This window comes from Manis javanica, chromosome 1 (assembly GCF_040802235.1).
Source record: "Manis javanica isolate MJ-LG chromosome 1, MJ_LKY, whole genome shotgun sequence".
NCBI classification, from domain to species: Eukaryota; Metazoa; Chordata; class Mammalia; order Pholidota; family Manidae; genus Manis; species Manis javanica.
The window spans coordinates 22,332,640-22,353,995 of record NC_133156.1 but is presented as its reverse complement, the minus strand read 5'-3'; the positions used below and the strand labels follow the sequence as shown (position 1 = coordinate 22,353,995).

Here is a 21,356-nt window from a genome sequence, read left to right as displayed (position 1 = left end):
CTCCTCAGTTTTCATATGGTCACCCAGTGCCTCACATTTACATATTTCAGGTCCAAGGACACAGAATTCTCAGTTTGGAGGCCAAATCCCTATGGAAAGCAGTCTGACGGTCCAGCTTGGGTCAGGCCCATTCTGGCCCAGCAACCGGGGGACAGGCAGGTAAACATGGTAGAAATGATCAGAGAGGATAATCTCTACCTTACTCTTCAGAAAGATGAGGTTCACCTTAGTAACTAACTTCTCCAGGGTCGCATAACTTTTAAGGGAAGGTAGGAGCTGAGATTTTGGATGTAGGTCTATTGGACTTCAAAGCTCACGCACCATCGATGCAGCCCATCCTTGGAGATACTGTCTAACAAACCTAGGTCGGACACGTAACTGCTCTTAAGCACCTGAAAAGGGGTTAGACCTATGTCTGTAAATGTTAAAACTAGGGCTATTCAGAGTGATAGACTTTTCCTCAGTTAAGGGAGGAGGAAAAATAACATTACAAAACTTCTCCAGAAAGAAGAGTTCTCAAATTCTTTCACTGTTTTAAGCAGTATTATATGGCCAAATGAACCATATGGGATGGATGATTATAAAGCTTGAAGTTTAATTCAAAATGGCATCTTTTGTCCCAGTCATACAAATATGAAAAAAACAAGCTGAAGAATTAAGTTAGATTTTTAGGTAAGTAGATTGATAATTTTTCAAAAGGAAATATATCATTAAGCAGACACTTATTTTTAGTGTTGAAAACCTCAAGTCAAATCCCACTATAATGTGTTTCAAAGGCAAGATTCACATTTACTCATGGTTAAACTGTATTTCATATTTGCTGAAATAAGTGTCATGGAAATATTGCTATGCATATATTTTAATTTATTGTATACATATTAGGTGCACAGTTTAAAAAAGAATAAAATCCTACTCTCTATGACAGAAGACAATAAACAGAACACAGGTGCTTTGATACAAATGGACTGAATGAACGTAAATAAGACTATGTGACTGTTCAACCACACTTAGCATTACACAGTTTTAATACTAATCTTTCACAATGATCAGTTACTTCTCTGAGACTACCTTAGAGTTGGTAGGGGACGTACCCCACTTCGGTATTAGTTCAGAGACTATGAAACAATTTTATTGGTGGTATTTATGTATGGGGAGAAGAGAACTTTTACTGTGTACACTCCCATGTTGCAGGGGGCGTGGTTTAACAGTAAAGTTTTTATAGAGCAAGAAAGCAAGCTTAACTATTAGTTATTCTACAAATGCCACCAAAATAGAATATTCTCTAATTCCATTCTAACAGTCTATAAACTTCATCAGATAAAGTGATGGAAGTTAAAATTTTACTATTTTGTTAGTCAAGTTACAAAGGGAGCTAATGAAAGGAATTCAGATTTAAAGTTTCAAATACCTACTAAGTTTGGCACCTATTCTTTCTTACTACGAAGTATCTTCTCTTAGAAATGGTGTTATTTAATTAATTATCCTACCAGGTGACTCAGCTACAATCAGAAATAAAGAGGCTGAGACTTGGGGCACAGACTCTCCTGCAGTGACGGGAAGACCCGCAGGCAGTCCAAGGGCCCCGACAGACCGCAGCAGCCTGGGGAACCAGGACTGGGCGCGGAGACAAGCTGATCTTAAGGTTTGCAGAGAGTCCCTCCACATTGTAAGGCTGACTTTCACCCTGATCCAGAATCAAGGAAAGGCAAAAGTCAGTATTCTCTTTAAAGGCAAGGATGCGTACATTTTAAAGACATGTCCATGCAAAAATACCAATTTTATCTAGCCCACCTCATTTCCTGATGATGCAGCATCACTACACTTTCATGTAATGACTTGTGAGTTTTCTTTATGCCTGTAAAAGTGAACAAGCTAAGCTAATACTACAATGAAACTTGTTTATATTCAAGAAACATAGTATACTAGTTGACAAAATATATCTTCTTAGAGAAAAACTCCAACTGTTGAGCTCACAGGGGAGGATCAGCTTTCCAGTGCACAGAAGGTGACACCTGCTGTCGTGTGACCGGTACAAGCGCCGACAGCCCTCATCCTAGGCACTTGGCTCACGCCTGCCTGAGAGACATGCAACGCCACAAGGCTCTAATGCCCCGGATTACAGAAGCGCTGACCCCCATCAGAGCTTATTTGTCCTCTGTTGTCTCAGTCTCCGAGTACATCCTGCACAGTGCTGCGTTAGGGCGGCACACAAAGGCGTCGGTTTTGCTTCCCAACTCAGTTAACTGCTCCAGTGAAGACACACAAGGATAATGGTCTTTCAACATATCTGGCAATTGAGACGTCTTGTCTTGAATACGCTGAGAACGTCTAACTGGTGTTAGAAACTTCAGCTCTTTAAATGTAGAATTTGTTTCATCAGACTGTATTTTCTTTTTTATACTAAAAAAAACCCAAAAACCACAAAATTATTCTCAGTTAAAAACACATTAACAATTCTATTTTGTGCTTTTATGATATTTATCATACTATTAACTTGTATTACAACCATATGACTGCTCATCTACAGAGAGGTACCTCAAGCTAATCCTTTCCTGTTTGTTGTTATGACTTACACACAGTAGATAACTATCTATAAAGTTGGTTCATTGCTCAGTTCCAAAACCTGCTGTTATCAATGATAACAGAGGTTAGAGTAAAATGATGTAAAAGTTTTCTTTTTCAACGGCAGTATTTAGGGAAAAGCAAATATTTCAAATGTGAAATGTCCACATGACATTTGTTTGAAACTTTTCTAAACAAATGATGGCTCTAATCAGAAGCTATCTCAAAGATTCTAAATACCATATTTACTATTCCTAAGCAGAAAAACAGATCTCAGCACGTTGCATTTTGAAAGTTTACCTTTGCAAGCATGGCGCAGTAGACACGTTATACTTAATTAGGCAACTTGCCCTGATTTCTGTATTGGGAGTTTTAACATCATTGCTTGGATCTTTTGTTCTGTCATTTTGCTCTTTTTCACAGTCTTGAAATACCACATTTCTGTGATGTGTATTTTCCACGTCCAGTTTTTCTGACTCTACATTGATACCTGTATCTTCAGGTTTAACTTCTGGGATTTGTTCCTTGGCTGCACAAACCTCTGTATTTTCTCCTATAGAAAAATATTTATAGACTAAGATTTGGTCAAATTTAAAAAACAAAATCAGAAGACATTAAAGGTATTCATAGTTGGCCAGACTTTCAAAATAAAAGACCCAAACTGCCATCTTCTAACCATTACTTTTCTTGAGCAAATGCTGCAGGCAAGTTTAACAAATATTTATTATCTCCCATGTGTCAGGGACCATAGATACGAATGTAAGAATGAAATAATTCTTGTCCTTTAAGTTCACATTCTGTGGAAGACACACACTTGAAAACAATCATGAAATAATAAAAATGCTATAGTTGAGGTAGGAACAAAGGGTTATGGGAACCCCAAAAAAGGGAACCACCACTTAGGCAGGGTCTGAAAAATGAGTACTTGAGACTAAGGAAGACAATCTTGGTATGAAGCTTAAGAGAAAACAATCCACTTAGACAACATTAGAGGGACAGTGTGCCTAGAATATAGGGTAAGGAGCAAAGTGGGAATGTGGACAGGAGGTGATGAGTTCGGAGAGGTAGGAAGGGGCTGGACTGTAAAGAACTTCACATGCAGAAAGTTTTTTAAAAAATGCACTGCAGAGACAGACACAGAGATTTGGTCACTATATAAATAGTTTAGGATGGCAGGGAATGAAAATAAATGACTTCTGCTGGTCACAACACAAAGCCGCTGTAACAGTCTAAAGGTGGTAGAGATAGGCAGTGAGAAGAGTGCAATTCAAGAGTCATTTCGAGTTGGACTAATAAAAAATGAATACGTGTCTAAGTCAGAATGAGTATGCACGTCTGTCGGAGGCAGCCCTTCTAAAACTTCTTCCTTACGAGTCTTTAATGACAGAGAAGGATTTTTCTTTTCTTTTTTGGGGGTAAGAGATGGTGCTGTGGGGAAGCAGTGAGGGAAGACAAGGAGTTCAAGCTGGAAAGACCTCGCATTGGGTCGTTATAGACTCTTACTAAGAGATGTTTCCGTTATATGGTTAAGTGGATATGACTGTTTTCGTGATGGGGAGATTTGAAGTGGGGAGAGAAGGAATATGGATCCACAAACTCAACAAATACGGGAAGTGCCTGATATATGCCAGGCGTTGTGCTAACCCTGGGGGTACGATGTCGAGGAACATGGACACTGTCCTTGTCCCTCAAGTTTACAGCTGAAAATACAAGACAAACAGGCACTCGACCTGCATTTAACCTGGCTGGGGGGAGAGGAAGGGTGCGGATCCGGAAGGCCGCCCGAGGAAGAACATGCGAGCCGAGGTCTAAAGGGTGAGCAGGCGTTAGCTGACAAGTAGAAAGACAGGCCTGGAGAGACCCAGAGGCAAGAGGCAGTGAATTCCCCTCCGGGATAGAGAGAGAGGAAGAGCGACAGGGAGCGGCCGAAGTCAGGGATCACACAGAGGGGCCACGGGGCCTTCCGGCTGCAGGGCTGAGAAGGGACGTGGGTGAGGGGGCTGCCGCGGGCCCGACGAGCGCTGCAGGTGCTCCTGACCGGAGAACTGACAAGTGCGTCAGGACAGAAGTACATGGATTTTAAGAGACGCTTAGGGAATCAGACTGAATTTGATCGGCTGTGAGCAGGGGTCGGGGAGTGGCGAAGAGATGGAATGAAACAAAATCCCAGGACTTATGGCTCGGAGAAGTGGGCAGTGTTGGTCGCTGACACAGGGACCCAAAGGGAGGATGAGGTTCACGGGATAGCGACGCTCGCCGTCAGTTTGGAGGTGTGGGGCCGAGGTTGCGAGAGACACCCAGGCGGTGCCTGCTTACCTCGCTTTCATTATTTGTCTTCTTTTTCCCAGTGATATTTTCTTGCTGTTTACAAACAATGTTAGGTTGTAAAACTGATTTTGTATCTAGAAATTATACATTGTAGAAAGCCAAGAGTTTATGAACAGCATTTCTTTTTCCATTTAAAGACAAATTTCTGCAGGCTGGAAAAGATTCCCCTAACTCGTATTTTTCTATTAAGGGAAAATGAGAATAACTGAATCACATTTAAATACTGGTTTTCTCTTCCACATGTCTCTCAAGCCAGTGGGAATTATCAGGAAGGCGGCTTTTTATGGAATTCTTATTTTTCACTTTGCTGTCTTTAGCATGTAAGACACAGGATTGGGCTATCTAAAAAAATTCTTTGACATATAATCAACAATATAATTGTATATTAGTTTCAGGTGTGTAACATCATGGCTTGACACTGTATATAGTGCAAAATGATACCCGAATCAGTCTAGCTAATATCTGCTCCCATATACAACTAGAAAATATTTTTTCTTGTGAGGACTTTTCAGATTTACCCTTAGCAGCTCTCAAACATGCAACACAGTATTGTTAACCATAGTCACCGTGCTGTGCTGCACATCCCCAGGACTTAGTCGTTTACAACCGGACGCTTGTGCCTGTGGACCCCCATCGCTCATTCTGCCGGGATGGGGTGCTCCTACACCTCTCCTCCTCTTGGTGGGGTACACGAGTCTTTCCTTGCACCCAACCCATCCAACCTTCCTTCTCAAGCTCCTTCATTAGATGGAACTCATAGGATCAAATCATAAGCAGTTTCTGTACATTCTCCTGGGGCACATTAACAGCAGCCATAGAATGAAATAATTGGTGTTGAACTAATAAACATACTGCATAGAAGCACGACCTCCTTGCATGTAGATAAGCCATTAGCATATTAATTCCACTAAATAGCTTTTTTGGGTAACAGGTAAACAAAAGTTACATTAGCTCACTTAGTATTTCAATACGATCTTTTATTTGAAGTTTAGCCCTTGACCTAGATAAGTGTCACAGGACATGATTCTGACACACATTATTTCATTCAATGGTCCTAACAATCAATATTAATGTCCCATTTTACAGATAAGGGTTTAAATTTCTTACAAAAGGTCACAGTAATTGCCACAACCTATCTGAATCTAGAAAATGTTTATGTTTTTATATACCGGACACCTAATAAATCTCTTTTCTCAGCTCCACACTATCCCTCGTTTCTGAATGACCTTCTTTAGAGCACACACAGAACAGCTGACTTAACAGGTAAAAGTTCTTAGAGATCATGTAGTCAAACTGCCTCATGTTTAAGACAGGAAATAAAGGCCTAACAAGCTAACTTTCAGACCCTTAATGACAAATTTGGATTTTGAACTAGACCTAATTTGAAGTTCACTGTATTAGTAAGTCCACTGAATCTTAGTGTTAAGTCCACAGAAGTTTGAGGAAAGAAACAACCTGCATAATCACAACATTGAAAAAGATAGAAGAGAAATAATTCAGCAAAGAAATTTCACAAAATCACAATTCACATGAAGGAAACCAAAGAAACTAACTTACCAGATTTAATTTTTTCTTGACTTTTCATTGTTAGAATATCTACAATCACATGTCGCATTTCTTCAATAGGCTTGATTTTTTTTAACAAAGAAAGCAGACCCAAGTGAGTTTTATATTCTCAGACATTAACCAGGTCATCCAAGTTGAAAATATTAAAGCCAGTGATTAAATTTCATATTTTAAAATAAAGGCAGTGGTTCTCAGACCATGTTCCTCAGAGCGCTCATTTCACCACTCAAAATGAGAAAAAGGCTGTCTTTTCCAATTTATAGACTAAGAATTAACTTAAGGATCAGAATTTCTTCAGTTCAAGATTTTTCCCCCCCATAATTTTTCTTAAGACTTTGGTAAATATTACTGCTTGCCTGATATGAACACAATTAATGAACAATCAGCAAATTAATATTATACTATCTATTAAAGAACTGATTATATTAACTTAAAATTTGTATTACATTTACTCCGTTTCTCTTAGATCCAAACTCATGGTTATATTTTTGTTTCATATGCTGTTTGATCAGTCTAACATACTTCATTCAAATTCAGCAGTTCACTAGGTAACTACTACATTATGTGTCGGGTATTGTGAATACTCACTGTATTTGTTTAAACTACCAGGCCTGCTAATGCAGCATTTAAGATCCTATGAACGGGGAGGCTCTGGCTCATAGTCTTAGTCCTCTAAACTTACTCCTGAACTGCTCACTCATCCTGCTTTCAACGTTCTGGGCTAATTTTGATTCTTGCCTTCCAACTCCTGCTGTGATGTCACATCTTTCTCTTTCATTGTTCCTTCTTTGTGAACCCTTGGCTCCGGTTTTGTGTGCTTGCTGTAATGCCGTAGCCCTTCCGCGGCAACGAGGTGGGGAGATAACGCCCCGTCCAGGTGGGATTCCATCAGATACAGTCACCCTTCAGCAAAGTGTTTTACACACAGTAGCCGCTGGAAACTACCTGCTGAATGTTTGATTTCTGACTCAGGTGAAGGGTCCAAGATCATTTGTTGGCTTTGCTGAGACTAAAGTGAACATAGCTTTCTTAAGGAAAGTCCAAAAGGGATTTTTTAAAACTTTCTTTGTGAACAATCTCCAAAAATGCATTTTTGAGAAACCTGGTCAAAAGGAAATACATCTTAGGAACATCTGCCCATAAAAACAAAAACCCAATCAGACCAAAAAACCTCAAGACACAATTTACTCTACACCCAAGGCCTTTGGGAACAAGACTAGGAAGAGGTGAGAGGTAATGTCATCCAACCACTACAACGGCAATGATGTCAGAGAAACTAGCTCACTGCCGTTTTCTGTACCAGGCAGGACCAAACACGCCATGCGAACGTGAGTGTATCAAGGTGCACTCCTGAGGTGAGAGCTCGCTCACAAAGCCATCAGAGCTGCTAGCATTTAAAAATTAATTTAATTCCACTTGCTTTATATTCAATAAATACAATTTAATATGAAAAACTCGGTTTCCCAGATTTCTCATTGAGGAAATGGGAGAATGCCACGTTGTGCTGACCTGTTTCTCACAGCCAGTTTCACTGAGGATGATTCAGCTCATCCGTTTTCCAAGGTCTGGTCACCCCCAGAACGCGAGCAGGTTTTACAAGGCTGAGATTTGTGAACATGAGTCCTCGTGGCCGGCCTTTAAACACTTGTGACAGCCACGCACAGGGCCACAATCCTACCAGGTTATGTCAGGATGTGTTTCAGAATGATTCTGAATAATTCCATTATAATAACAAAGACCAGGAAGTTTTCGTCTTACCTGAGCTCCTGCCAGAATGGCACTCTCATAGATTGCGATAATATTTTCAATAGGACTTGTGAGGGGTTCAATCCGCGCAAGGCATATCCAATATTTCACAAGCTTTTTGGCATCTGGAATATTTTTAATCAGGTCATTCAGTGTGACCAGTATTTCCTCTTTTGAGCATCCCTAAAACCCCAACAAAGAAAGTGAGTGATATCATTTAGCCTACAAACTACCAATAATCAAGTAAGCTTACTATAAGCAAGATAAGTGACAGAGAAAATAGGAAATCATTCATAAAAATATCCACTACTCTCCGTACTCCCAACATTATCAGTGTTTAAGCCTATCAGTCACCAGTGTGAGACAGAAAAAAAAGGAAATACTAGTTGAGAAAAATATTATTAAAAATGACCGACACTACTTGACCTTGAAGCTTATCATTTATATATTGTGGGATTCCATTTAATACTTGAGAATTGCTGCATCTAACAAATGCTTATGAATGAGAATAGCTTGCAGGATTTTTTTTTTTATTGTCTTTGTCAGGTTTTGATATTAAGGTTAAAATGAATCAGTAATGATTTATGTAAGTAGGAGTTGTATATGGTTAAATAACAGGGCAGAAAAATCCGATAGTATCAGCAAAAAATCTCAGCTGAGCAGAAATAAGAATAGGATCACTTTCCCTGACTAATTTTCACCAGTGCTCAGAGCCACAGAAAGTTTAAAGTCGCTCATGAAGCGAGAGTAAGGTTTGAAGTCATCCTCTGTGTATTCGGTCCCGCTATGGAGCTTATTAGACACTAGCGGTGACCAAAGCAAGATTAGAGAGCAGGCAGGGCTAAAGGAGGCGCGCTGCAGTGGGTCCTCTGCCCTGGGGGACGTGGGCCCAACAGGATGATTCTACGGCAAGGTCAAGGCCACGAGGGTGCTGTTTTAGATTAGTGGGATTTTCTTTGCAAACATTTTATTAACTTAAATTTGATCTGTGATGATAATGACTCAATTTATGTTGCTACTCTTTGGTAAATATTAGTGGAAAAAATAATGTGTGAATACGTTGAATGAACATAACAGAAGTATCATAATGAAAATCCACCCCAGCTCACTCTATGGCATCTCAGAGAAATATGCTATTTATAACTCAAGTAAAAAAACTCTGATTATCCCTTTGATATATTTATGTGAACTCAGTGAAAATGCAGTCCAATAAAGGCTAAAGAGAAGCTCACAATAAGCGTGAGTCGGTGTAACACCATTACCACATTGCTCGGTCAAAAAAGATTGACCACGTAATTCGAGACAATATTTACGAAGGTAATTTGCAAACTATAAACTACTACACAAATGTAAGGCTTTACCTCATTAATGAGGTTTATGCATTCAGCGAACGTCCTGTTTACTTTCTCAGTGAATAGTCTTTGCTCGTCTTCCTCCGCCATGGTAGTCCAGAAGGACCCGGCCGGCTTTCCCTCCTGCCCTCCGGGCTCAGGCTGGGTGACTCCCGAGGCAGGAGGCCTTGCCCGCGCCCTTCCTTTGCCAGCCCTCCACTCACTCAGACGAGCTCTACGGTGGGCAGAAAGACATGACCATTACTGTGGTACTGGCGACAGAGTTCTCTCAGACAGAGGAAAAGGCAAAAACTAGTAGCTCCATGATAGTTCATACACAATTCACAAGTTTGAGGAAAAATACTGAACATATTAATTTAATTATATGCTCAAAGACCTGAAGCAGGCATTCTGAAATGCAGAGGTTATATTTTTCAATTTTATTAATCACCTGAACTTAGATTACATAAAACAACCTAATAAACACACTCAAGAACAGTAACGTAGGTCACGACTTAGGTAAATTAGGAACTCAGGAATTGTTCCAACAATATGAACTTAAATTTGTCAGCAGATAACAGAAGAGAATCCACACACAAAAATTCTAACCCATTCAAGGAAATTAGAAGCCAAATTTACAAATGGTGCTGTATCGAAAGTTATGCTAATAAAATTAACCTACTTACTTTCTCTCTTCTGCTGTCTCTCTGGACCTAGCTGGTCCCGCACTGAAGGTCACTTTTGTGGTAGTGTGTCTGTGCTGGTCAGTGGATTTTGACTTTTCTGTCAGTTTGGTATTAGAAGACGAAGCAGGCCTGGCTACAATTTCCGAAGTTGTACTTCTTGACAGTGTCTTATTTCTCTTTACATCCTGAGTAGAACTGGTTTTGACACCAGATGAAACTGCATTTAACTGCAGCCACTCTTTTCCACAAGGCCCTTTCTGAACTGGCACACTGGCAGAGGTTCTCTTGGGGCCGGGATTCACAGCTCCCTGGGCGTTGTGGTGACTTCTGATAGGGGGTCGCGTGAGCTGTCTGTCCTGAGGTGCAGTGCTCACACATCTGGGGGCAGCTGTCACGTCTGAGGCGCTGTCGTTTCTCCCCACGACCCTGTTGGTGTTCCCAGGCTGAGGCATGGTGGCTTTGGAGACAGCAGGTGCATGTTTCTCTGCTGCTGCTGAGCTCTCGTCTTTGACTTGTAGAGGTTTTCTGAATGAATTAACCTTAGACTGAACAATTTGGCCACGATAAGACCCCAGCATAGGCTTCTTGGGCACATCAGTATCTTGCTTTGGTTTTTCTGTCACCACTTGTTTCTTTTTATTATTGTTTTTAAGGTGATATGCTTGGCTTAATGTCAAGTGTTGACGTTGGGGGTCATCTTTAACTGGTAACAACTGTAGAGTGTGACTGCTATCCTCAGAATCATAGGTATCATTTGCTGTAGTTGAACTGGCCAATTCATTAGAGGGTTTTAAAGGGACACAATTTTTTTCCACTGTTATATTATTTCTGCTCCCTGTAGGTCTACTAACATTTTCTTTATCAACCTGAAAAAATTATTTAGGACAAATCAGTATTTCAAAACTCATTTCTTTCATAAGGAGTTTAGGAAAGAGAAAGAGGGAAAAGAGAGTTTGTGAAAGTTATGCCCACATCTTACCATGTTTGTTTTAGTTTTCAGAATTTTTGTCTCTGCATGGACTGAACCCTCAGATGTCATCACGCTCTGGCCATTACTGCTGAAACAAACACACACAAAAACTTAACCTTGGAACACAGAGGTGCACCTTTTGGGGGGAGCAATGGGACAATATTAACAATTACCTGATGTGGGAATTTTAAATTGAAGCAAGGACTGAGCTGAAATTTATTTGTCCAAAGTAAGAATTTGCTTTGTTATAGGGTGACTAATAGTGTAAGCAAGATGGCTGAAGAATTTAAAGATATTTTCTTTAAATATTCTATGGGGGGACAGTGTTAATATTTCTAACACTGGCAATCTCATTCCAAACCATTCTTCTCAAGTCGTTCAAATAAGTCTTCAAGCACCTTTACTAAACAACACGTTCTTCGGTTAAGTTTTAAGTACTTAGTAACAGATTTACATTGAAAAAAAATTTTAAACAGTCCTCTCAAAATCCAAAATTTTCCATACACATACTCACAATTTATTAAGAATATAAACTTCAGTTTCCAGATGGCATTGCATTTAGAATATATAAAAGCAAATGCTGCCTCAAGGATTTCACCTAAACTTCTTTTACAGATACACCCTAGTTAGCATGAACTGGAGTATGTCTTAGTAAGTAATTACAGTTTTGCATTCCATGAAGGGGGAAAAACAGGGTCAATTAGATATATGATTGATTCCAAGACAGATTCCGAGGCCAGAAATGTTAAAACATGAAAACAAAGCACATTTCAGAGTCAACAAACATCTGAAATCTCTGCAGTTGATCACTTGGTTACACTGCCTTGCACATGTGTTTGCTCCGCCAGCTTGGATGGGGGGCAGAGCGTTGGCATGGCTTGTACTACATGCTCTGAACGATGCAGAGAAAGGCCAGATGTGCCCCCCAGCAGGGTATCTTGGTAGTGCCCTCCTGAGCTCAGGCGCTTCCTGTTCCTCTCAGGCACTGCCCTGGGCATTGTGGTGCCCCCAGCTGAAGCTCCTGCCCTCACCACCTGATGGCAAATACCCCACTAGCTGCGCCCTGGCCCACTATCCACTGTGGGGTGGAAGAGATGGTGCTCAGGGTCCGTCTCCCAGGTTGCAACCAAGGTGGTACCTTAACTAAGCAGGCCCCCGTCGATCTCAGCCCCTATTGCTTTTGGGCCTGCACTATACTGTAATGTTATCTCACCGAGAAAATGAGAAACAATCTGAAGAAGAATTAGCCCGTCTCTCCCCTACCGAGACCGCCAGCCCACCAGGCTCCGCACCCTAGCTTCTGCCTCCTCCCTGCCGACAGGGCGAGTGGGCGGCCCGCGGGTGTCCGGGCAGCCGCTGCATCGGTGCCCCTCCTTTTTCCCCGCTCGGGCCGTCTGCTCCTGACTCAGCTGCTCACGCTTACGCATCATTCCCGTGTCCCTCTACCAGGTCATCCCCATCAGCATATAAACCCTGTATATTACTTCTCACTTTAAAAAACCTTAAACCTCACATTTCTTTTCAGCTACTCCCTCATTTCTCTTTTCTTTGCAACAAACTCCTCAAAAGTAGGCATTCTATATACACAGTCCCCATGAGGTCACATTCCGTCTGGCCCATGCCTATCACCGCCTATGCCATGTCCCCACCCCCCTTCTGACCCTCCGAATGTCACCCACCTCTGTGTTCCCACAGCTCTGCCTTCATCTTACTGAACATTTCAACAGCACTTCACACAGGTAGTCACCTTTTCTTTAAATATCATCAGATCTTCTACTTTTCCTTCTGCCTCAGTGGTCCACTTCTTCTAAGTCTCTCTCTTCTCCTTAATGTTACTAGGGCTCAAAGCCACATTCAAATTTCAAGCTTTTCTTCTGCCTTTGGATTTTAGTTTTATACTTCTCACGGACTCCTCCTTTTCTCTCAGTGCCAACAGAATTCTAGTACTTGGTCTTGAAATCGCTGGCCTTTCTAACTGCTAGCTAAAATATCTCAAAGTAATAAGGAGAATCCACTTTATTCACTATTCAGTGTGGAGACTTACATGAAAATATATAATTCTATTTTGTTTTGTTATGTTAAAACTGATCTCAGAGAGTTATCTGCACAAAGGAGTCTTAAAATATCCACCTTACAAATAGTAAGACAGAGCTATTTAATTTTGAAAAACTACAACTCTAACTGGTTGTCTATTTAATAATTTGTTGCTCAAATAATAATATTTACACCTGTTTTCTGAAAGGAGTAAATACAGTACTTGAGATTTCCTGGTAAAGCCAGAAAAAGAGTTTTTAGAATTTTCTTTTCTTCCCATTTGTGTGTAAGAATATCATAAACCCCAGGACCCAGTTAGATTCCTTAATTTAAATAATAGTTCAGAATCACCATCTTACTTGAATTAACACTCTCTCTGCTTACTCTCCAGTAATCTAATTCTACCCCAAGGTTTTAAATAAATATCCTCACACTGACAAGGCCCAAATTTATTATTCCCAGACCCAGTCTCACCCCTGAACATCAAACGCACAACGGCTTGGCATCTTCGTGTGACGTCACTGGTACCTGGGACTCAGCATGGTCAGAGCAGAAGCGACTCCCCCACCTCCGCCCTCACCCTTCCTCATCTCAATATGTGGCATCATTATCCACTCAGTTATTCAAATAAAAAGTCTAGGATCACCAGTTTGTCTTAAGAAATGTGGGATCTGTGAAAGAAAATGTTTATTCTAAAGTAAAGCAACTTATTAAAGTTAAAAATTTTCAAACATTTTAATCTAGAAATGCCGAACTTTGATGAAGTTGCAAAATTCTGAATGGCTCAAAGGATAGCCACATACTTTTTAACCCAGGTTTGCCTATTGTTGAGTTTATCCCATTTGCATTATCATTTGCACTTTTTTTGAACGAACATGTGGTATGTGTGGAATATAAATAATTTTTTACCTGAAGTTAATTTATATACGTGATGGGTCTTTACCCCTAAACGCTTCAATCTTTATTTCCTAAAAATAGGAATTTTTGTCTTACAGAACTACAGTAATCAAAATAATAAATTTTCCTTGATATACCACTTTAATACACTGTTCATATTCTAGTTGGAAACTTTTATAGCATCTACATACATACATGTATGTAAATGCTTACTTACATAGATAAATTACATACATAGTAATTTCCTTCATGGCATTCCCCTTCCACTACCGGGTGGTACCGGGTACCATGAAAGGGTCATGTGTTGAATTCAGTTGTCATATCTCTTTAGCCTCCTTTAATCGAGACCATTCAGGATCATCCCAACTCCTTTCTTTTATATCCTGTATCTAATCCATCACTGAGTCCTGTCAGCTCTCTCTCCTAAATATAAGCAGAATCTGACCACTTTCCATCATGCGGAAGGATATGAAGCATTCCTAAAGACATAATCTATCAGTAAGCAAAGTAGCTAGCATACAGAAATGCAAATTAAAATTAGACTTTTTAAAACCCACAAGGATCTCAATTATACTGGGAGAAAATTAGGGCAACCAGGAGAGTGAAGTGTTCCAAGAACCAACCCGCTGTGTGTACAAAGCTTCTCGGGCTCTCGGTGTACACCAGACACGGCACGATGCTTTCACCTTTTCACTTAATCCCAGGAAACACGTATCACTGTCCTGTTTTAATACAAGTACACAAACTCAAAGAGGCCACGTAACCCTGAGGTTACAGGGCTGTAGTAGCAGACTCACAGATTCCAGCCCAGGTCCTAATGGCTCTAAAGCCCGGGCTCTTAAGACTGCACAGAAGCAGCCTGGAGGGCATTACCAGCCATCACCTCTAGAGACGAGGGGACCTTTTCATTTTCTGCTTTAGACTTCCATGGGTTTTTGTTTTAGCCACACCACATACTACTTTTTAAATTTTAACAAAATAATGTGGAGATATTCCTGTGGAGGGCTGAGACTAAAACAAATGATCTCCAAACCACTGGGAGGGCAACTCCCCAACCCCCACCCCATAAGAAAGCTTGCCCATTTACAGAAAGTCTGATCTTGGTGGTAGTGTATAAACCATAAATCAATATTCTGGTATATACACACACTTTGCTTTAAAATGATTGTTTCCTCTCAGAGCGTGAATTAATCTATACTGGAAATGACGATCTAATGCTGCACCATCCAGTAAGATAGCCACCAGCCACATGTGAGTGTTGAGAACTAGAAATGTGGCTCATCCAAATGGAGATACACACACCAGATTTGAAAACTATATGCCAAAAAAAAAATGCAAAATATCTCAAAGATAATTTTTTAGTATTACATGTTGAAATGGTAACAGGGAATATATTAGGGTAAAAAAAAGGTTATTAAAATTCATCTCATCTTTTAAAAAACTTTTTAAATGTAGCTAGTAGAAAATCTTAAATTATACGCGTGGTTCACATTATTTTCTTGCACAGCTGTAACAAAATTTTATAGACCTAAAGTGAAAAAAGTTGATCTCACCTGGAAAATGCCTGAGTTTCCTGTTTGTACAAAAAAAATGTTTTTCTTTTTAACAGATGTTCTTTGAGTTTTTGGCTTCTTTGCTCTAAATAAAAAAAGTTACAAGTCAACATTAGTTTCAGTAACATCAAATAATTACTGCATTTATTAAATGAAGATTTTACTTTGAAAAATCTTGTACGTAACAATTTCCCAACTTAGTATTGCCTTTTTTTTAATTGGAATGAGTTGATATACAGTTTTATATTGATTTCAGATGTACAACATGCTGAGTTGATACATTACTAGATGCTTGCCACAGTTAAGTATAGTTACCCCATTACCACACCTGGATACTCTAATACTATTGGTTATATTCTGTATGTTGTTTCTCCACTCCTACAACTTATTTTCGATTTACAATTGTAACTCTTTATCCCCTCCATCTATTTCACCCATCGCTCCCCTGAACCCCCTCCCTATGGTAACAAATAGTCTTTGTCTGTATTTCTAGGTCTATTTTTTGTTTTTCGGGTTTTTTTTTTTTTTTTTAGATTCCACATATAAGTGAAATCACACGGAATCTGTCTTCCTCTGCCTGGTTTATTTAATTAGCATGATACTAGAGTCCATCCAAGATTTCCTTCTTTCTATGGGTGAATAATGTTCCATTGTGTACATGTAGCACATCCTTATCCAGTCATCTATCAACGGGCACTTGGGCTGCTTCCATATCTTGGCTCTATAGCAAATAATGCTGCAATGAACATAGGGGTGCATGTGTCTTTTCGAATTAGCACTTTTGTTTTCTTTGGGTAAATTCCCAGAAGTGGGTCATAGGGTATTTCTATCAGTACTGCCTTTGAGAAATAATCCCATTTTTAGGAGACTGTTACCCTAAGGTCTCCCACAACCCCGCTGCACAAGAATCACATTCTCCACGGCCTGAAAGTAAAACATTGGGGAACGTCATTTTCCCACGCTTTCAGAAACGAAAGAGGTGGGGCACTAGGCTCCAGGTCCGAACTCAGGACCGGGCTGCGCGGGCTCTTCCTCCGGTTCCCCGAGGGCAGGACAGAGAACCGGCGTCCCCTCTCAAGACCCCGCCACCCCAACTCCCAGGAAGCTGGAGGCGAACGTGTCCAGGGAAGCAGCACCGGGCGCCGCCCCGCAGACCTTCGCCGGCCCCGGGTGCGAGGCGCCACGCCCCGGGGCCTCACAACCGCCACGAACGGCCGGGCAGGCCCCTCCGAGCCCCGGTCAGGGCGGCCCCCGCCGGGCGCCCCGCAACCCTCGGCCGCCCCCGCCCCGCCGCCGCCCGCCCGCCGGCCGGCGCCGCTCCCGCCACCGTGGCGCTCACCTCTGAAGGCGGACTGGGTCCTCCGCGTCGGGGGCAGCTGCAGGCCCGGGGGCACGGCCGGGGCGCTCATGGCGGCTCGCGGGACACCTCGGGTCGCAGCGCCTCCACTGCCTCCGGCCGCTCCAGCCAGCTTTAGGCCGCGCCGCCGCCGCCGCCCATTGGTGCCCGGCGTGAATTGAATGGGCCAATGGGCGCTGGGGGCGGGGCCTGGCGCGCGGTTGCCAGGCGCGCCCGGAGCCGGCGGGTTCTGATAGGCTGCTCGGCGCCGGGCCCGCGGTGTTCAAACCTCAACAGTGCGGGGCGGTCACGGCCTGCGGGGCAGGGGGTCGGCGGGCGGGGGCGGTTCCGGGGGGCCGAGGGGAGCAGCCCGGGACTGGGCGGGGTGGGCCTGTCTGGTGTTCGGCGGGGTCCTGCCCGGTCCGCGGGCCTGACCCCTGCAGGGAGGCCGCACTTGTAAACGCGGGGACCGGGAGGATGCGCGTTCTTCCTCTGCTGATCCGTCGGAGGCCTCTGAGCTGGCTCCCAACTGCGGGCGGTTCTTCCCGTCTTTCTCGGCTTCTCGGCATCCCACGGTAGCATCCCGCCAATGAGGACGTCAGTTCGGGATATCCGTAGTTTTTCCCTCCCGAAATGCGCCGTGTTCAGTGTGACTGTGCCCCGAAGGCCCACTCGGAGCACTAAGTGCGCAACGGAGACTTCGTTGCTGTGCACATGCTGCTGTTAGTCGTCGCTTATTTACTAAAGTTTCGTCAGACAGGTTGGGTAACCAGGGATTCCTGTTAGGTGATGGAGAAAGGTTTAACAGAACGCAACAGTTGTACGAGTGACTGGAGAACCTCCAAGGCATTGTGCTAAGCGAACGAAGCCAGCCTCTAAAGCTCCCTGGCCCTGTATGATTCCACTCATATAAGATATCCAGGATAGATAAATCCCCAGAGACATCACGCAGATTGGTGTTTGCCAGGGATTGGTGTTGGGGGGTGGGGAGAGACCACTTCACAGGAAAGGTGATCTCTTCGGGGTGCTGGAAATGTTTTGGAACTAGGTAGAAGTGGCTGTTGTACATTGTGAATGGATTCACTCCACTGAACGTGTCATTTTAAAATGGTTGATTTTATGCTACATGAACTTGTGTTTGTGCTTTGTTTTTTTAATGGGCAAAAAGAGTGATTCAAAGTCGTGGAAGCCTCAATAGGCTGAGATGGTGAGTAGGAAAATCGGTTAAGCTGATAAGTTTTCCAACATGAGAGTTCTCCCTTAATCTCTAGCCTCACCCACTCCAAGAATGGTATCTTATTTAAGACATTTAAAAATTATCATCATCCCACAATTGGAGGGAATGCAGACTTTTCCTAAGCCATCCAAAGAGGAAGTTTCCTCCCAGAACAGGTCTTCTCCAACACAGCCGCCCATGGAGCTGCAAGTACCATTGATTTTAGGCTTCAGTGGTTCCTCTTGGTCACGTGACACAGGCTGCGTGCCTGTGGGAGAACAGGGTGGGACAATGCAAGGGACAGAAGGAAAACAGAGATGGGGTGTGTTGGGTGCCAAAGAGTGTAGAAGGATTGTTACTGCAAGAAGCCATCGGATGTAGAAGCCAGGAGGTCCTGGCTGAAACATTCTGTGGGAAGCTGTAAAATATTGCTAAGAGAAATTAAGGAAACCCTGAATAAATGGAGAGCTATAATATGCTTATGGATTAGAAGACCTTATGTTGTTAAGGTGGTCATTCTCTCCAAGTTATCTATTCAGTCCCATCCCAATCAAAATCCTGGAAGGCTTTCCTATAGAAATTGACCGTAGGATTCTAAAATTTAAATGGAAATACAGAGTATCAAGAGAGGCAAAACAATTTTTTGAAATAGAACAAAGTTGGAGGACTAATAGTATCTGATTTCAAAGTTTATTATAAAGCCGCAGTACAAGTGTGGTATTGGTGTGATGGAAGATCAGTAAATCGATGAAATACAATATTGATTCCAGAAATATACCCAGGCCTCTATGGCCAACTGATTTTCTACAAAATTTCTAGGACAATTCAATAGAGGAGAAAGATGATTTTTTCAACAAATGGTGCTAGGACAACTGGATACCCACATACAAAATATTAACTGTGACCCTTACTTCACTCCTTGTACCAAACAAAAAAATAAGCCTCAAATGGAATGCAGACAGAAATGTAAGAACCCAAACTATAAAACTTCCAGAAGAAAACATAGTAGAAAATCTTAGCAACTTTGTGTTAGGCAAAGATTTCTTAAATAGCAACAATTTGAACTATAAAAGAAACCATACAAGACCTTTTGCTCTTCAAGGCACTTTGGAAAACTGCAAGGCAGGCTACAGAGCAGGACAAAATATTTGCAAGACATTTAATAAAGGACTTTTCACCTAGAATAAATAAGGACTCTTACAACTCAGTTTTTTAGATGTGCGAGAAAAATTGTATTAATCAAAGAAGATATAGGAATTGAAAATGGAAAGATGTCTAACATTAGTCACCAGGAAAATGCAACTAAAAGCACAATGAAATTGGCTAATATTTAAAAGACAGACAATACCATGGTTTGTCAAGGAACTGGGACTCTCGTACCCTGCTGGTATAGCTACTTAAGAGAACACTTGTGGCAGTTCCTTATAAAGTTAAATATGTGCTTACCATATGATCCAGGAATTACTCTGCTAGGTATTTACCTAAGAAAAATGGAAACATATGTACACAAATGATGGCAGCTGTGTTTACAATAGCCTTAAAGAGAAAATAACCCAAAGCTCCATCAACTGATGAATGGGTGAATAAATTGTGACGCAGACATACAACTGACCACTACTCACCAATAAAAGGAACAAAATACTGATACAACACCATGGATAGAATGGAGAAAGTGTTTTTCCCTTCCTATGTAAGGAAAGACCCAGTCTTCCCTATTGTGTTTCCTTCCTCTGTGTCTCCTTTATTTTTACACAGAACCCTTCACTCTGACACTTCCAGTCACTGATGTAGATTTTTTCCCCCACAACAAGCAATTCTCTGTGACATCATCTGGCAATCCTACAATTTAACTCAATTCTGACACTATCTGGGAGAATGTCAGCTCCTACAGGTTAAAGGCTCAGTCCCACAAGGCTGCGCCCCAACCCACTTCAGGTGCCAGTGGTGAGCCCTTGTCACCACCTGTGCTTCTGACTGGCTGGCTACTGAGTGGAGGTGCCAGAGGTGCCCTCCTTGCGCTTGACTCATCTGATGGAGCAGCTCACAGAACGCAGAAGAACACTTAGCTTGCTGGTTTGTGAAAGGGCACAATAAAGGATACAGATGAACGGATGCATAGGGTTAGGTCTGGAAGAGTCCCAAGTGCAGAAACCTCTGTCCCTGTGGAGATGGCGTGCGTCACCCTCTGGGCGAGGATGTGTTCTCAAGCTGGAAGCTCTCTGAGGCTTCCTCACATAGGCATGATCAGTTGTGGGCTCCATTTCCAGCCCCTGGGGCCCTTTCTGGAGAAGGGGGGCAGGTGTGTGCTGAAAGCCCCAGCTTCTGACACAGTTGGGTCTTTCTGGTGACCAGCCCCCATCCTGGAGCCCCCAGAGCAAGAGCTGAGGGCTCTTATCACTTAGGAAACTACAAGTGGTTTTTACAAGTAATTGCAAGTTTTAATGTATACCAATTATACCTAAATAAATAAAAGAATCCAAAAGAGAGGATAGGGAGGAAGGAAAGGAGGCAGGGAGGAAATTAACCAGTTGTTTTTGGACAAGATCCTCAATGTGTCAAGAAAGTATTCATCTGTTCCTAGGAAATTTTTTTTAAATTAGGAATAGATGTTCACTTGTGTCAATGTCTTTTACTATTATTTTTTGATTATCATTTGAGTTTTCTTCTTTGATCTCTTAATTGGCTGAATTTTGGTAATAATTTCCTAATATTGAATTGTACTTGCACTCAGATGAATTACAATTGGACTGCGCTCTACCATTCTTTTAATATTCTGCTTATTTGTTTTTGCTAATATTTTATAGAATGCTATTGCATTCTTAATGTATGATCCTTTTCTATATGTTCTTTATATTTTTGTTGGGTTTTGGAACCAGTGTTTTTATGGCTTCATAAATAGAATTTGGAAACTTTCTTTGTGCTCTGGAAAAATTTAAGTGGTAAAATAATTATTCTGTCAAGGTTTAAACATTATTCACCTGTTTGGTCCTGAAGCGTTTTCTGGTTTGTTTTTGTTTGCTTGTATGTGTGTGTTTTGTAACTGTTTGATAACTTTCTCAACTTAGGTTTTAAAAATTCTTTCCAGAGTTAATTTGAACATTTATATTCTCCAAACACCCATGTCAATCAAG

At 41.7% G+C, this 21,356-nt stretch overlaps 1 protein-coding gene across 3 annotated transcripts; it reads right to left on the bottom strand.

The window, feature by feature from the left end:
* Positions 1 to 847: 847 nt before the first annotated feature.
* On the bottom strand, positions 848 to 18,038 carry CKAP2 (cytoskeleton associated protein 2). Of its 3 annotated transcripts, none has more exons than XM_073229845.1 (9): positions 17,013 to 18,025; positions 15,674 to 15,758; positions 11,199 to 11,277; positions 10,220 to 11,085; positions 9,564 to 9,768; positions 8,215 to 8,385; positions 6,448 to 6,517; positions 2,863 to 3,115; positions 848 to 2,400 (listed from the first exon to the last, which is right to left on the bottom strand). In XM_073229845.1, the coding sequence occupies exons 1-9, from the start codon at positions 17,080 to 17,082 to the stop codon at positions 2,145 to 2,147; spliced, it is 2,055 nt and encodes a 684-aa protein (XP_073085946.1). In that variant the 5' UTR covers positions 17,083 to 18,025; the 3' UTR covers positions 848 to 2,144. The 3 variants fall into 3 exon arrangements, with proteins under 3 accessions (XP_073085946.1, XP_073085947.1, XP_073085953.1); XM_073229846.1 differs by having other exon boundaries at positions 11,199 to 11,274; positions 17,013 to 18,022; XM_073229852.1 differs by lacking the exons at positions 848 to 2,400; positions 6,448 to 6,517 and having other exon boundaries at positions 17,013 to 18,038.
* Positions 18,039 to 21,356: the final 3,318 nt, after the last annotated feature.

Excerpts from the sequence above, each read along its gene's own strand:
- CKAP2 (XM_073229845.1), bottom strand. The coding sequence starts at position 17,082 with ATGAGCGCCCCGGCCGTGCCCCCGGGCCTGCAGCTGCCCCCGACGCGG. Across the intron at positions 3,116-6,447 it reads TCAAGAAAAAATTAAATCTG|GAGAAAATACAGAGGTTTGT; the intron begins GTAAGTTAGTTT and ends ATTTTTCTATAG. Across the intron at positions 2,401-2,862 it reads ACTGCGCCATGCTTGCAAAG|TATAAAAAAGAAAATACAGT; the intron begins GTAAACTTTCAA and ends GGTTTTTTTTAG.